Source organism: Podarcis melisellensis (assembly GCF_964234715.1).
Source record: "Podarcis melisellensis genome assembly, chromosome: 1".
NCBI classification, from domain to species: Eukaryota; Metazoa; Chordata; class Lepidosauria; order Squamata; family Lacertidae; genus Podarcis; species Podarcis melisellensis.
Window position 1 is genome coordinate 72,378,888 of NC_138528.1, and position 17,593 is coordinate 72,396,480.

Here is a 17,593-nt window from a genome sequence, read left to right on the forward strand (position 1 = left end):
TAGGGCTAGTGTAGATGATCCATTTGACATGTTGTGAATTTGTCTTGGATCTTGCCCATTTGATTGTGCAGCTGCTGTAGTGCATGCTACTCTGATGCAATGCTGCTGAAAGCAGACTGAGGGACACCATGGCAATGTGGATTGAGCTGACTCCATCACACTACTGCTTCATGCATGCCAGCTGTTGCATGGATAGTCTCCATCCACATTAAAGCTTTACCAAAAGGGTATTGTGAATTAGCCCTAAGTGATCGTGTTTTGGCAGCTATTAGTATTTGACTGCATTGAGGACCATGGCTTGAACAGAGCACACACTATTGATTATTCCAAAGCATTCCTGGTGTTATCATGTGGTCATCTGGTCTTGCTTAGGTCACCAGATGCCCTGTTATTAACTTGGGCTGTTTCTGAATACAAATGTTTGCTTCCACATAGGGTGCCAGGAAAAGTCTTCAGTACTATTTCTATTTTGGTAATACTAGTACTTTGTTTAGTTCATGTGAAGGTAAGCCAAATACCATGAAAACATCAAGCAACTCCACTAATAGTGTTATATAAAAGCTTATTAGCCCTCAGGCCTTTGGATACATATCAGTTTCCAAAAATAAGGTCATTATAACTTTCTAATTGACAGTGCAATCCCTTGTAAGGCTACTCAGACATATGTCCTAATGGGACTTATTTCTAGGTATGTGTATAGGAATTCAGTCTGTCTCGACCTTCTTTATCTAATGAAGACTGCTTTGCTTACCTTGATGGAATCATCCCTGTTTGCTTCCCTTTAAACTAGGGTTAGTTAGACATTTGTTTAAAGAAAACAATTGATCATATTTTAAAAATAGGAATTGCTTTCAGACTAGTCTCTGACATTGGTTCTGTCTAGGCCCTGAAATCTAGATACCATGCCATATCTATGCCCTGCCAGACTCCACATGCAATGATAGAGTATACTCTTATGACTCAATTGAGTAGCATGCAGTGTACTTAGCATTTCCATTTAAACGCATAATTAAGTCTTTGAGGTAAATGTGCAGAACCATTAATTTAAAAAGAAAAGGGTCATCAGTTTGCATTCCAGAGCATGTATGTAAAAACCTGCAAGCTTTGTATCCTAGATCACTTATATTTCAGGCAGTTGTCATGAGGGAGTTACTGTTTTTAACTACATATTTATTATGAGCATATTTATACCTTCCCACTTCCTCCAAGGATCTCAAGATGGCTTACAACAGCCTTCTCCAGCTGGTACCCTCCATATGTTTTGGATTACAACTCCCATCAGCCCCAACCAGTATTAGAAACTCAAATATATAAGCTAGGTGCCAAATGGCACCATAAATCTAGGTTACCGTCACCACAACGAAATGTCTATTCACCAGGGGGCTGGACTAGATTACCCTCGGGGTCCTCTGCAATCCTACAGTTCTGTGATTATATGTTACATTGCTTGACTGTAGCTTGCTCTTAAAACAATTCACTTGTCCCAATGCAAGAAGGAGAAAAACACACAGTAGAAAGGAAAATAATATTAATGATGGACTGAGGCAGAGGTTTTTAAACTGTGGTTGACAACCTGGTGCCCAGAAATATCCACGTAGTCACAATTGGACCCACACCGGTAGCAAATTGCGCCTGGCATTTCTAACACTGAATTCAACATGGTGCTAAGTGGGGTATGCACTTTCCCTTCCAGAGCATGTTCCCTCAAACCCCAGAGCAAATTAGGGGGGGGCACGGGAGGAGCAGGGGAAGTCCTGTTGCACAAGAGGGCCTTGTTCCACGCATGCAACAACTTAGTTGAGCATTTCTCAAACTTGGGAACCCAGCTGTTGTAGGACTAAACTCCCATCATCCGTAACTAGCAAGACCAGTGGTCAGGGATGGTGGGAATTGTAGTCCAACAACAGCTAGGGAGCCAAGTTTGAGAAACACTTTGTTGAATCCCACCCAATGCTGTTCTGCTACTGACAGCGTAAAAGAGCTTGCCAAATCATTGTGCAGATGCTAACATGCAGTTGAGGCATGCTTGGATTATTCAGTTGTGTTGAAAATGTCCAAAGAGGAAATTTGTATATTGTTGTTCAGAGATGCACAGTTTGACTTTTGAGCAGGGGCAAGTGAGACTGCAGCCCAGGAGTCCAAGGGTCAAGCTACACATTATTTTAAGCATGCTTTCTCCAGCCACTTCCTTAATGCACCTCCACCCCGAAACAAACAGTAGCCTTTTGTGACCCTAATCCGGATCAGGATCACAGTGAATGGAAAGAAAGTCTGTTTCTGTTTGTCATCATTGCTTTGTTTCCAAATGTATGTTTGAAGAAGAATGCAAGTAATGACAGTAACTAAATAGCTAGCAAGTGATACTTAGCCAGAATAAATTAATAGCTTATATGGCTGACCTCAAATATGTATCTGTGTGTATAATGTTTACAAGCGTTAAGCATACAAATTATATTTAAACTGTTTGCTGAGTGTATGATTAAACAGAAATGGTTTGGGGGTGATTTAAGAAGCTAACATTAGCCGACCTATGGCCTGTGGGTCACCTACATCCCTTCTTGTGGCCTTCCTCTGTCTAATAGCAACCCAAGCTTCAGACTGAGGAAATCAATAATGACTATGCCTCAGAGAGATTATAATGGTATAATGTTAATCAGATGCCGGTGTCTGCCCCACCCCAACCTCCTTCATTTGATATGGTCTGTGTTATTTCAGTGGGACATCAGCTGCTTCCTTTTCTGTGAGGCTGAAATTCTAATTCTGCCATTTTGCATCTGATCCTGGAACCCTAATGTCCAGTTGGATGTGTTTTGGACTGCAGCTCCCATCAACTCAAGCTATCACAGCAAATAATTGGTCTGAGACAATGGGAGTTGTAGCCCAAAACATCTTAAGGGCACCAAATCAGGGAAAGCTAACCCAGAGGACAAGCAAACATATAGCAAGCAAAGGTTGTATCAATTTTATGTCCTCTTGTTCATGATTTTGTGGGACTCAGACTTCATCATTATCCTGAATTTTTGTTACTTCCAGGGCCTGTTGCTGAAATTGCTGCTTGGCTTACTGTTCATTTGGAGTGACTGAAGCACACTGTTGAGATATGATACATTTTAATTGTACATACCGGGTGTATTTATTTGACAGAGGATGTTTTCATTACTGGGTCTGTAACGTTAGTCAAATATGTGTGTTAAAGTTGCAGTAAAACCTGCATTATTTTCTGCATGGTCTGTCTTGCTACTGTACCACAGGCATTGACTTTTTGTTAACCTTTTTAAGTTCTCTCTTCAGTTTCTTATCCCCTCACCACTAGCCCAGTTGGTTGGCACACATTAACATGAGAAATAATTTGTGATTGTCTAATATTGCCTACATTGTTTTACCAGGATGTATATCCTGGTTGCTTTCACTAGCCACATAATTTGTTTTAAAGTATAAACAGCTGAGCCAGTGTATTGAAAGCACTGGGCTTCATTCTGTGCCTAGAAGTTTGCCTTGGGGCCCAGGCTGACAATAGAAATTGTAGCAAGAAACACTGCTCTTTTCTTTCCACCTAGCCAGAAATAATGGTGAAATTGAATTCCTAAGGGTTTGCGTAGCTGCTTCCTTCATCTCTATTGTTTATTAGGTGGCAGGAGTGGAATGTAATCTGATATACAATCAGATTTTAACATGGGAACACCTACTTGTAAGTCAACTCCTGGGGTGTAAGTCAACTCCTGGGGTGTTAGTTAACTACACAGCCAAAAAATTTACCTACCTGCTTTTTAGTCATCAGAGGAGCCACCTATGAGTGAAAAAACTAGCTAATAAAGAAGATAGCAGCCCAGAAGCATTTAACTCCCCACTTTCTCCTCCTCCTCTGCCCCACTGGTTGCTCTGTTTTTCTTCCCTCCTTAATAGGAAGAGGATTCTGGTTCGCCTTTCCCCATTTTAACATGTATTGGTGTGCTTTGTTGCAGGGATGCACCTCCTGATCTGGGCTTTATCTCCCCAGGGGGGCAGTGTGGGCAAATGAAAACAGCAAGCACTGCTGGAGTCAACGCAGGAGGTGTTTGACCACACTTTCAAGGAAGGGGAGGGCTAGAATATTCTGCTTTGTTAGCCCAGTTTGCTCTTAAGCTGGTGAAACAAAGTTCTCTGTCCCTGCTTTGTCAACCCAATCGGGTTCCATAAAAGCAAGAAAGAATAAGTGGCTTCACTTCTTACGTGGCCTGTACCAAAGCTGATTGGGAAGGCAAAGCTTTCTGGTTTCCGCACCCAATCAGTTTTCATATTGTGAAAGTGGCTTCTTCTGCAACAAGTATGGAAGCTATTTGGGCTGTCAATGTACAACCTTCTGTCCCTGCTTGGACAGCCCAGTCACTTGCCTGGCAGGAATTCCATGCTTTTGTTTATGTGGAATGCCTGATTACCAGTGGTAACAAAGCAAGTGGTTAAAGACATTAATGGCATAAGTGCATTACAATTCCCAACAACTGCATGTACTTTCCAATTGTATATTTCACCAAAAGGTGGAGCAGTTCTCCATTAAGTTGCTCAACAATATGAAAATTATTTCCTGAGTGGGATCTTCAGCCAGATGGTGATGCAGCCTCTTCTGAGCCTCAACCTGGACTTTTCTTTGCCTACAATGCTCAGTTCTCCTGTTCCAACTCTGGAGTAGTGATATCTGTATATTTGAGAGTTAAATTAGGATTTCCTGTAATCTGACAATTGAGAAAACATGGCTTTATAGTGTATATTGAAACAAGCCTTTATGAACCACCCTATTATTACTTTTTACAACAGATGTTCTAGCCTTGCTGTATACAAAGTTTTGAGCCCACCAGCCCATGCATACTTGTGATCCATATATATTTCCCTGCTTGGTTGCCTGCAGGCAGTGTAGAACCCACAGGGTACTCTGTTAGCATCTGTTTACAAGACTAAAATCCTCCTTCCTTTATCATGTTTACTGCTTTTTCTTTCTCTGCATAGAATGCTTTTTTTTTTTACTAGTCTTATTTCCCCTATTTGGGCTACTTGAGTATTTGGTGCACTATGGCCTGGCTGCTACTGCACCATTAACCCCTTAATGTGCCTAGCTACCCTCCCCTTCTGGGCTGTGAGGGATGCTTTATGACTGGGTGCTTTTAAAGCATGGGATCTGACTGCTTGTCATCTGCCTCTGTCTTTACAGCTTCTGACTACAATTGTATTCTGAGCATTAGTGAAGAGGAAGCCAGGTTGAAGGCTCTGAATGAGTACCTCAGCACTCGTAGCTATATCCAGGGGTTCACATTTTCACATGCAGATGTGGAAGCTTTCAGGCAGCTTTCGGGCCCGCCTGTGGACCAGCATTTCCATGTGGTTCGTTGGTACAGGCACATAGAAGCAATTTATGATGGCAGCAGAGGAAAGCATGACTCCTGTAAACTCCAAACAAGTGAGTAATGGCAGGGGCTAGCGGGCAGCGAGCTAATGGCTGTCTTATATATGGAAAAAAACTTCCTATCCAAGATTATTCTGTGATTTTATTTATTTTTTAAAAGCTCCTACATTCGATAGCCATAGACTTCTGGGTCATTACAACAAATAATCAGGCTCTGTTTCTTTCTTATTTAAAATATTATCTATTACATTTATATCCTTTTTTTCTGCCAATGAGTTGAGGGTGGTATACAAAGTTCTCTCCTCCCCTCTGTTTAATCCTTACAACAGCCTTGTGACGTAGGTTAGACTAAGAAGGTGTGACCAGCCCAAAGTTACTTTGTGAATTTCATGGATCACACTGTACCCTCCCAGTCTCAGTCTTGCTGGAACAAATATGTTTTTGGTAGATGCCGAAAAGAGAACAGCCCAAGGTACCTACCTGCCTGATGTCAATAGGCAGGAAGTTCCAAAGTCTAGGTCATGGGTAGGCAGCCTAAAGCCCAGGGGCCGGATGTGGCCCAATTGCCTTCTAAATCTGGCCTGTGGACGGTCCAGGAATCTGTGTGTTTTTACATGAGCAGAATGTGTGCTTTTATTTAAAATGCATCTCTGGGGTATTTGTGAGGCATAGGAATTTATTTATTTATTTTTTCAAAATATAGTCCGACCCACCACATGGTCTGAGGGATGGTGGACTAGCCCACGGCTGAAAAAGGTTGCTGACCCCTGGTCTAGGTGCTGCCATACTAAAAGATGGATTTTGTTAATCATCTATGGACATGAATTGTCAGAGGCTAAAGTTAAAATTTTCTCCTTGTTGCAAACCCATGTTCAAAATGGTATTTGCAGTCTTGTTTTTAGTGCTGGTGTGTGCCTCGATTGGCTACAGATTGCCTTCCAAGGACCCTAGATAAGAAACCTGCAACCTTATTATTGAACATCAACTCCCGTTATCCCTCACAATTGGCCATTGTGACCAGGGGTGATGAGAGTTATAGTCCAACAACATCCTGGCAGGCCACAGTTTTCACCATTCTTATAATTGAATTTTATAGTTGGAAGGGACCCCAAGAGTAATCTAGTCCAACACCCTGCTATGCAGGAACCTCACCTAAAGCATCCATGATAGATGACCATCCAAGCTCTGCTTAAAAATCTCAAATGAAGGAGAGAGCCCATTCCACTGTCGGAACAGCTCTTAACTGCCAGAAAGCTCTTCCTGGTGTTTAGTCAGAATCTTGTTTCTTGTAACTTGAAGCCATTGGTTGAATCCTTGCAGTGCTCTAATAGTGTCAGAGAACAGGAAAGGAAAAGAGACTTTGTTACATTATGTGCGAGTTTCGAATATACAGAAGTACCTATAATGAATATTGTTAGTGGCTGCTTTCATACCTCCCAGAAAACCCTGTCAATTATATCTTCCTTATATTCCCTCAGGTGTTCAGTTGAGCTCTGTGCTATAGAAGACTTATCCAGGTGTATCTCAAACACATTGTTTCCCTCAGAATATACTCAGATGGTCACTGTCAAGACTGCCTTTTCAATTTGTTTAGTGGAATGTTGGCATTTTTCTCTGGGAACACCAGAGGGTGAACTGGGAGAACTATGAAAACCTCACTGAGCGTTCAGGTGGTAGTGCATTTTATTAGCATTTGAAGCTCCATAGGTAGAGTCTGAAAACAGAAGAGATCGGTGTGGTGTTTAGAAGTAGATAAGAATTATACTTGAAACTAAAAATAAAATGCAACAAACCAAGATAAAATAAATGCTTTAAATCTTTAAGCAGAAGATAGGAACTACTATTGGTTTTATTTGGTTTCATTTTCAAGGTGTGTCACATAATGGTGAACACAGCGGAAGTGATTAGAATGATAGCTGTTGTTTCTGGCAGGAATATTTGATTTGCCTGAATGAATAGTTTGGGTAGATTGTTGTATGTTTTTCTTTTGTGGTTAAGGTTATCATATTGTGGTTTATGCATTCTTCTTTCAGCCTTCTTATCTGGAGTCTTCTGGAGCAAGTTTTGATTCTGTGTGCTGGTTTAATCTTTTAGAAATTAACCTCCTTGATGGCCATAATTAATTCTCTCTGTGTGTGTTTAAAAAGCAACCAAAAGGACAGAATTAAATTGCTTTGTGTATGTTCTTTAAACTCAACCTTAAATCAATTATTTCCACTGCTTATGTCATAGTGAAGACTTATTTAAGCAAGAAAGACATGTTTTTCTGGTTGCCAAATGGAAATAACTGGGAATCACAAATTATTGTCATCCTATTGCAAATTGCCCAGTGTTCTACCAGTAAATCACTATCTACCATCAGCTCATTCCTGACATAAGCTATAGGAGGGAGAGATCAGCTCTTTTCACTTGCACACCCCTTTTCTTCTTTAAATGGGACTCCCCTATTACCCACTTCATACATGATTGAGGCAGGGCAGAGGGAATAAAATGAAACCAAGTGGGGAAATTATTTACTACTTGTATGCCATACATACATGTGCCATCCCCCCCCCATGCTGATTAAGGTATTATTCTGTGTCCTTACATCAAACTTATTAATGCATTCTGAATCATATGTTTTCTTTATGAAACTGCCTTGTTGAAGTTTTCCTGTTTTAAGTATAGCACATATACTTTTTGCAGATGCAATGCAAAGAGACATTCACATAGTCAAAGTGTTGATTTTGGAACACTAGGAAAGAACTTAATTAAGGCTACAATTCTGTGGACATATTCCTGAGAAAACATGCATAGGATCACAAATATAAAATCATGTAGCAGAGGTGGTGTGGGATATATATATGCATTGTTCATGCTATTCAGGGAGGAATTCAAGGTCTTGCAAGCATTTCAGATTGGCAAATGGAATTATTCCCACCCCACTTTGCTGCGTGCTACAGCTGACCCAATTTCATGGTGTGTTGTGGAATGAGACCCATTTAAGTGGACGTCCTTGCACAGGTTTCCACTGAGGGGTCTCATTAGCTGAATCCTGCCCACTTTTTTTTAGATATCTGGGAGTTTTATGTCAACTTCACAGCTTGATGACTATATTCAATAAGTTTTTTGCTCTGTCCTAAAGCAATTCAATTTCTTCTCAGGAGCTTATCACTCTTTTTTAGGCTCCCTAAAAGTTGGAAGAACAGCATGTGCATGTGATTTTTGGGAGGTGAGGAGGATGTTTTTACATTTTGCTAATACAGGAGTTCCTGTGGGAGTAAGTGCACTAAATCAGAGCCCTGAGAGTTGCTGTCACTTTATGAAAGAAAGAAAAGTGGCATCAACAATGTCATGATGTACTCTGCATCAAAAACGTGGTGTTGTTTTTCAAATTGGCTATTATTCAAGTGTTCCTTCTGAGCTAATGACATAGACTTTTATAGCAAAGAAGCTCATAATACCCTTTCTAGATTTGTTTTTCTTGGAAAATTAATACTGAATTTTTAAATCCTTTCTAGGTAAAAACAAGCGAACTCAGCCTCCCTGGTCTCCACCCCAAGGAACAACATTACCCAAACTCTGCCTATACAACAGTCTCACTCGCAATAAGGTACATTTTTGAATTTGGCTTTTCCATGTGGTGTCTTTTGCATAGTGGAGTTAGTAGCATTGCTCATGGTTGCTGAACTGCTTTTCCTGTAAGACTGCCTGTACAAATTTGGGTGCTTCTAACTACTATGTCTCCTTTTCCTCCTAAGGATGTGTTTCAACCCCAAGATGGCAACAGGGTGAAATGGTATTGCTGTGGTCCGACAGTGTATGATGCCTCCCACATGGGGCATGCAAGGTATGGCCATGTCTGAGTAGCAGTCCCTTGGGCAGTTGAAGAGCAAAGCTGAATTTGTTACATCAAACTAATACTGCCATCTTTATAAAATCTCTAAAAAATCCAAAGTTTATGACTAATCTTCTTTTTGACATATTGGCACCAATTAATGCTGTTGGACATACATAACAAGAATGTCTCTTGTTTGTTTAAAGTGAATAGCTGTCTGTGGTGATGATCAGGACCATGGTTCTGGAGGAGGAAGTGTCTAAACCTTTCATCCTGTGCTTTCCCCCCAACTGAAATTGCCCTAAAGCTACTATTTGACTTATGGCAGAGAGCAAAGACGTGGACGTATGTTTTAACCTCCTCATCCCCCACCTCACTGCAGAAGTCCTGATCAAATTCTCCCCCACTCCAGGCCCCACAATTTCAGAGATCCTGATCACAATTTTCTTCATCACATCTAGTTTGGTCCTTTCTAGTTTCTCACAAGAACTTCATATATCACTTTATGATACAAATGCAGATGTAATGGCATTGCTTTGAAATAACATAAAAATGAATGCCAAATGATTTGGGTTTTTAAAGGAAAGCTCTAAATGATTTGTTCAAATATCTAAATGAATTGTGGGTAGCAGGATACTGCAAGCTGGAAGCCAGGATTGCTATGTGTCGCCTTTCTTCACCACGTATTAATTTTGTATGCAGTGTGTAATTTATTTTAGGAAAGCAGTTCATTACTTTTCAAAAGCAAAAATATAATGTGAATCTTCATGAATAGAGTGGGTGCATGTAAATGCTCCTGAGGTTGCAAAATCAATTTGTCTTTTGAATTATTGTAGATCATACATCTCATTTGATATCCTGAGAAGAGTTTTGAAAGACTATTTCAAATACGATATCTTCTACTGTATGAATATCACAGATATAGATGACAAGGTAATTCTAAAGTACTGTCATTTGATTAGCTGCAGGAATGAGACTAACAGATGAGATTATTTAACTTAGTTTTTATTCTAATTTAATTGTCTATCCCACCAATAAGTCAAAGACTTTCTCTTTGAGGTTATTACTTCTTAATTCATACAGCGCCATCAATGTGCAAAATGCCTTTATAGAGTAACATAGCAAAAAGACAGATTCCCCACCCCAAGAAGCTTACCATCTAATTTTCAGAAGAAGATGGTTGGAGAGACAGTGAGAAGAGGAGAAAAAGACAGAGGCAAGATAATTGGGCAAATATGGACGAATGGGCTGAGGCTTTGTGTCAGTTCTTGCCTCCCCCCCTTTTTTTTTTTAACTTTGGGGATGTTTTGTAAGATGAACACCAGTTCTAATTTTAATCTTCAAATTGTATACACTGTGTGTGCTTCTTAAACATCTTTTAACTTTTGTGTTACAGATCATAAAAAGAGCAAGGCAAAACTATCTCTTTGAAAAATACACAGAGAAGCAGCCATCAGCAGCACAGCTACTTGAAGATGTCCAGAGTGCCTCTGAGGTCAGCTCCTTGACTGTTCTCTTCCATACTTCATGTAGGCAGGAGACTGCTTAGTTGTCTTCCAACACCTTGGAGCAGAGGAGGAATCAGCCAGCTCTTGTTCCTTCTTTTTTCTTCTTTTTGTCCCTCTCTTCAGACTCTGTTCCATCATTGGCCACACGCAAGCTCTTTCTATGAAGCCACCACTCTCTGTTCCTAGCAAGGCTATAATCCCCAAGAGTCCTGCAAGACTCCAAAGACCTGTCCACACTTGGAAGCAGTGTTGCTTCTGCTAGGGACAACCAGAGCTTTACATACCTTGGCTGCTCCTGTTTCCAGCACATTGCCTTCATCTGGCAATAAGCGGACACCTTAGTAGTGTCTGCCAAAACCAGTTTGGAGAGAGACACCAAGCTTTAGTGTCCTAGCCTTATCATCTTTCCTGAGAATACTTTTTGCTACTACTTTTCCTCCTACAGGCAGTCAAACACATTTACTTTATTTGATCTGCAAACCATAAGCATCAAATACAGTGGAGGGTCATCAATAACAAAAAAGAGAAAATTGGAAGGGGGAGCACAAGATGCATGCACACAAATGGTGTCTTTAAAAATAGTGTAACAAAATAATAATCAAAGAGAGACAATTTTGACTCAGAACTCATCCTCCCTTTCATCATAGTGGGCTGCAGCAAGGAACTTGTCCATATTTCTGCTATTAAAATGAAGATTATAAAATTCATCTGTGTTCCCCAAGTGTAGAGAATGTAGTGCGGAGATAAAATGGAAACTTACCAGGTATAAGATCTGGTTCTTATTTTCCCATCAGTAGAGTCCCATTTTTATCTCCCCAGTATGTAATTTTTATATTGCTATAAAAAATGCAACATAGGAGAATGTGGCCTAATGTTTCAACTGAGCTGCTGTTACAAGGGCAAACACTCAGGTGACAAGGCAACCCAGTAAACTTGTCTTCCATAACTGCTGATGGCAAAGTGTTTAACCTGGCCATTGAGAGTGCTGTCCTATATCTATGAAATTTGAGCAAATCTTTCCATTCTTTCATATCCTCCTGTGACTTTTTATAATTGCCTATAAGATTCCAAATTCTTCTGAAAAAAATGGATTATGAAAGCAGAATGTTATGTTTAAATAAAGATGTGCTATTTTTTTAAAATTTGTGTAATATTGGGGACCAGAACACTAGGTTTTTCCTGCTGTGGGATTTGTTGTCTTTAAGTTTGGAAGGGGACTGTCCTCATCTTTAATAGGGTTGCTACCCATGAAAATGCTTGGTAATGACCCTCCTCACTATAGCATGTCTACATTCCATTTTAATTTTGAAACTATACCATGCAGACATTTGTTACTGCTTTACTCTGGAGATTTTGCTGAAAATTAAACACAAGAAAATTCCTAAGGAATATTTTATAAGATGGCTGTGATTTTATTAAGTGGTGCTTATTTGTTGCCTTCAGTGTGGTTTTATGTATATTTCATTCATGTTTATTAAATCAGCCTTTTGCAGCTAAGCTACAAGAGACCACTGACCCTGATAAGAAACAGATGCTGGAAAGGATTCAGAGTGCAGTGAAGGCTGCTTTGGAACCTCTAGAAAGTGCACTGAAAAATAAACACTCTGAAGGTCAAATCAGCAAACATGCTGAGGTCTGTACTGAGCGGGCTGTTGTGCCCTTAAGCAAATGAAACAGTATCCTTGATTTACTATTTTAGGGTGGGACTTTGCTTCATTGAAACCATTTATATCTGTGAGGTTACATAATTATTTAGTTACATTGGAGTGACTTAACTTTTTTTGCCCAAGTATCTTATTGATGGTTAGGCACATCTCTGAGGGTCACATGGCAGCAGAGGCATGTATATATGCACTCGTTCACACACATACACACACATGCATCATACTTGTGCATGTGTACAAACACACACTCTGTCTTAGCATTTCCAGTGCTTCCCAGTCTTGTGCTGGGGTAGGAGTAGCTTTAAAGAGCCATATTCCTGCTTTTGAGTGGATCATTCAAGAACAGACAGGGGAAATTCATTTCCCAGTATATTTCTGCTAAACACAGCACTAAGATTCGAGAGAAAACACTCCACCTATTATTTTAAGAGTAAAAGGTAGCACTTCCACCCCAGTGCTAGAGAGAGAGTGTGTGTGTAAATGCTGCATTGTTTTCCTACAAAGTATCCTCTAAGGTCTGGAATCTTTGGGAGTGGCTTTCCAAGAAGTATGATAGGTTGTCTCCAGGTGGAAAAACTGGCAACATGAACTCAAGCTTTGGATCCTGGCCCAAATAAATTAACATTATTTAATCACAATAAAGAACACTCTAGGCTTTATCTTGAAAAAGTGTGCATTGCTGATAATTATGTGTTTTATATATAGATCTATAATTTATTTCTAGGTATTATTGCATGAAGCAAAAGATATACTCTCTGAGTGGCTGGACACTAGGTTGGGGAGTCAAGTGACTGACAATTCTATATTTTCAAAGCTCCCCAAATTCTGGGAAGAGGAATATCATAAAGATATGGCAGCTCTCAATGTAAGTATGCACATTGATTCAGCAAAATATAAAAGCACATGGAAATCTAGTGTTGGTAGTACTTATTTATTATAGTTTCCCTCTCTTGGAAGGCCTAGAAAGCAAACTTATAAAGCTTGCTTAAAATTAATGGCTTCACAGTACTGCTCCATGGACACATTTTGATATATATTGATTTATCAAGATGACACACTAACACTTTTTGCTGGCCGTCTGGTTAGGGCTCTCCCTAGCACTGTGTTTCAAGGTACATAAAATTGTTCTTCATACCTAGGAAGCTGGAATCATGCCAAGACACAAATCAAGTCTGATTTTCCTTTCATCAGCAGTTAGAGCAATGATCATGCCTTTCTAACCTTATAGATTATGTTTCATCTTGAGCTCTTGGAAACTGCAAATATGCTTTCAGTATGGTTAATTAGAGCAGATGCCTAGAAATGCTGGGCTGTGCTCAGTTTCTGCCCATCAATGTGTGTGTCTGTTTATTTAATTTGCTTATAATAGTAATAGGACTTATTAGTTGCTTGTTACCTAGAAAGGTTTCCGAGTGAGTTATATTTCAAAATATAAGCATAAGTACACTGTACCATAAAGGGGGCACACAAGGGCAGGAGAATGAGGGAAAGCCCCATTGTGTAAGCAGACATTATTGCTCATGGCTTCCACTGATAGAACTCAGCTGAAACCTGTCCATGAGTTTAAGCAAACCCCTGAACGCCTATACTGTAATGTTCATTGGAAGCGCAAGCCAAAGGGAAGGTGCCACTACACTTAAAGCTCTGGTGTTGTTGGGTATAAGATAAATCTCAGGAGTATACAGCAATACTCTCTTCAACAAGTCCCTGTTAATTGTGCCATTTGCCTAGTTTTCTATATGCAAATATAGAACTAATTGCAAAGCAAAGCTGTTGAGAGAGTCTGGTACAAGAAGAGTTGTGAAACAGAGAATATATATTATTTTGTTTGCTTGCTTCTAGGTATTACCTCCAGATGTCTTAACACGAGTTAGTGAATATGTACCAGAAATTGTGGACTTTGTCCAAAGGATTGTAGATAATGGATATGGGTGCGTATAGATTCGTCTCACATTTTACATCTTATGTAAATCAAAAGAAAATCATCACCTGCAGCTCTATGTGTGCTTCACATGTAAGCAGCCCAAATTCTAATAATAATTAAACCTTTGCCATCAGACCTGAAGGCACAACAAGGCCATATGACGGGGGTGGGGGCAATGGAAAGCCATTTTATTTATTGGCAGTCTCAAAGATGCTGTTTCGACGTGTTTTGTGTTGCTAGAGCTTCCAAAATCATTAGTAGTCTCCCATCCAGCAAACTTGGAGTAAATCCCATCGAACTTACCTGTAATGGGTGTGAGGGGTTACTTGTGCGTAACCTTACTTCAGTTCAGTTATTTTGCTTGCCCAACCATGCTTAGGGTCGGAGCTCTCCCTCCGTGACCTGTTAGTCACTTGCAGAATCCGAGAGTGGGCGTCTCTTGAATCTCTTCCAGCATAGAAGCTGTTTGACCCGGGGTCTCCACCTATGTTCTCTGCGCGGAACGCGTCTGCGCAAGTAAGGGGAAGGCAGGGGCGTCCCAGCGCTCTCTCCACTAGTTTCGGGGGAAGGGTCTTGGAGCCCTGTCACCAATTCCTCCCTCTCCCTCTCTGCTCTATGGGTGTTACGCTGAAATCCTTCCCCCCTGCTTGTCCCCTCTCCGGCATCGCTGGGTAGCCCTGCCTCCATTTCTTGCTCTGATGGCAGTTCCCTGACATTACCCATCATGGAAAGCAGCGGAAGAAATTCACCTTTAAATACAGTAGTTCCTAGCCAACTGGTGAAATGTATCCACTAATGGATAAGGTGGGGCACTATTTTGTGTGTGTGCCAATTTCACCCTCCTTTGCAGGCCCCACCTCCTCATGAAAATCTGTTCTAGAGGGTTGGGGAGCACTTCAAAACAGATTTTCAGGGACGACGAGGGCTTCATTGAGAGGCTTTAGCAAAAAACGCACCCAGTTCTCCTTGATCACCACATACCTCATGCTGGAGCAACAGTGAAAGGAGGACAAGTTGCATTCCACCCAATAGTAGGAAAGTATCTGAAACTCTAGAACACTTGGTACAATTTTGCTTTTTGTCTTCTAGTTATGTGTCCAATGGCTCTGTCTATTTTGATACCATGAAATTTGATGCATCTGAGAAACACTCCTATGCCAAGTTGGTTCCTGAAGCTGTAGGTGATCAAAAAGCACTTCAAGAGGGTGAAGGTAATATTACTGTCAGTCAGGGGCTTTCCAGTGCATACACAAATACAATTTTAAGATTCCTTTCTGAAGGTTACAAATGTTCTTCCTCTTGTTCTCCACAGGTGACCTGAGTATCTCAGTGGATCGTTTAAGTGAGAAGCATTCTCCAAATGACTTTGCTTTGTGGAAATCCTCCAAACCAGGCGAGCCTTCATGGGACTCTCCTTGGGGAAAAGTAAGGACTGTGACTTGGATCAAACAATCCAGCTGCATGGTTGGAAAATGCTTGTGCTCCCATGGAAGGAGGGGCTCTTTGTCTTTAGTGCCCTATGTCCCCAGTTGTCTGGAACCAGTTTTTATGGGATAAGGTTTGGCTGTAGACCAGGATGGGGGGATTATGCAGCAGGATCTTTGCATCCAATCCACTATTACTGTGCTCCCTATGCACAATTTTATGTGGAAACTAAAAGTAAGTATATTCCATAACATGTAGCCCAGGCTTAAAACATCCCCTGCCGTTACTTTTTTTAAATCATGGGGATACAGGTCATATCTTAAGATGCAGGCTGACATCATAAAGGACATATAATTTAAATGTCCTGCCAAAGCATTATGGCCTGGGGCCTCTTGATTCTTAATAATGTTCTGCATCTAATCAAGTCATTGATTAGGATTCTAAAATTTAAATAATAGTTGGCAGGGGTATCTATTATTCCCTTGTAGAAATTTCCACTGAAATGTGCTTTTCAACATATTGTATTATTTTACTCCTGTAATCCAATAATTTTTGTAGTGAAAGCTCCCCCTCCCCCTGACAACTACCCTCTATCCTGCTTTGTTAGAGGCTGAACCCATGGCTTATTGCCCTTGCCCCTTTTTCATAGCTGTGCTGTCCTTCTACTGACTTATTTTTTGGTTGAAATATGGTGCCCAAAACCAAACATATTCCAGCTGATGTTTTACCCAGTGCTAGGTAATATATCATGTGTTGTTGTTTATCTGAAGTTGAATTTACCTAATTTTAAGACCTGCTAAGGAACAGGTGATTGTTTATTATATCTTCATATGTAAAACCACAGAATTTAAAGAGGGTCCATTCCCACCCATGACTGTATATCTGATGGGATACCACAATTGGGGCTAATACATACACACTTGCATGCACACACCCTAAAAACTAAATCTCATGGTTTTATCAAGAGTCTCTACTTTCAGTTAAATTTAGTCAGTTTAGGAACCTCTCCTGGGGGATAAAAATTGTGAAAGGAAAACATAGGTGAGAATGTGATGTGTTGCCTACAAAGTAATACTGAAAAATTTCTTTTAAAACTATTTAATTTCCCTCAGTGGTGATTTTAAGATGATTTGTCTTGAATTTTGCCATGCACTGATATTCTGTCAGTTGTTTTTAGGGTGTAGCTTTTGATTGACTTATTTCTTGTGCACTCTGATCTTGTAAAGCCAGATTATTGATTCAGTGCAAAGATTGCCTTAACCGAAGTGCTCCAACAGCAGAGCATGCAGAACTAAGTTCAAGCTGCAAGAAAAAGTTCCGCATTAAAATATCTACTATTAAATCCAGTTAATGAACATCAGTGGGCTCATTAACTGGGGAGAACTTTCCGGAACATCATTAATAACCTACTTTATTTCAAAACAGGGCCGTCCGGGATGGCATATTGAATGTTCTGCAATGGCCGGGTCCATTCTAGGAGATTCTATGGACATACATGGAGGAGGCTTTGATCTTCGGTTCCCTCATCATGACAATGAGTTGGCACAATCTGAGGCAGGTGACCTATGTTCTAATTCTTACCATGCTCTGATACCTGCTAGAGAGCTCTCAGGTTCACTTGGCTGTGAGTTGGATGTTTCCCAACTAATAGTTCAGACAGCACAGAAGTAATAATTCAGTTAAGTAGGCTCTGTTGTCTGTCAAAGGAGAAAATATTATCAGGTGTTCATATAGCAGACTGAAAATAAAAACAATGCTACTGTTGCTACACTTGGCTTTAAGTGATACTATACTTTAAAATTATCTTAAGTTCTACTTGTAAATATCAGACAATAGTGCTTTTTAAATTCATGTGTTCCTACTGTTTTATTTTGCAATTCA

At 40.3% G+C, this 17,593-nt stretch overlaps 1 protein-coding gene across 2 annotated transcripts in view; it reads left to right on the forward strand.

Annotated features, from left to right (window-relative positions):
• Positions 1 to 17,593, forward strand: part of CARS1 (cysteinyl-tRNA synthetase 1) — a 33,479-nt gene that overhangs the window by 1,316 nt on the left and 14,570 nt on the right. The window contains exons 2-12 of one of the 2 annotated variants that reach the window (XM_081903751.1): positions 5,183 to 5,428; positions 8,875 to 8,966; positions 9,115 to 9,203; positions 10,028 to 10,124; positions 10,588 to 10,686; positions 12,183 to 12,332; positions 13,088 to 13,228; positions 14,206 to 14,294; positions 15,377 to 15,498; positions 15,600 to 15,712; positions 17,138 to 17,266. In XM_081903751.1, the coding sequence (XP_081759877.1) occupies positions 5,183 to 5,428; positions 8,875 to 8,966; positions 9,115 to 9,203; positions 10,028 to 10,124; positions 10,588 to 10,686; positions 12,183 to 12,332; positions 13,088 to 13,228; positions 14,206 to 14,294; positions 15,377 to 15,498; positions 15,600 to 15,712; positions 17,138 to 17,266 (1,367 nt within the window). The remainder of the gene's footprint in view (positions 1 to 5,182; positions 5,429 to 8,874; positions 8,967 to 9,114; positions 9,204 to 10,027; positions 10,125 to 10,587; positions 10,687 to 12,182; positions 12,333 to 13,087; positions 13,229 to 14,205; positions 14,295 to 15,376; positions 15,499 to 15,599; positions 15,713 to 17,137; positions 17,267 to 17,593) is intronic. The other variant, XM_081903752.1, reaches the window with a different exon arrangement.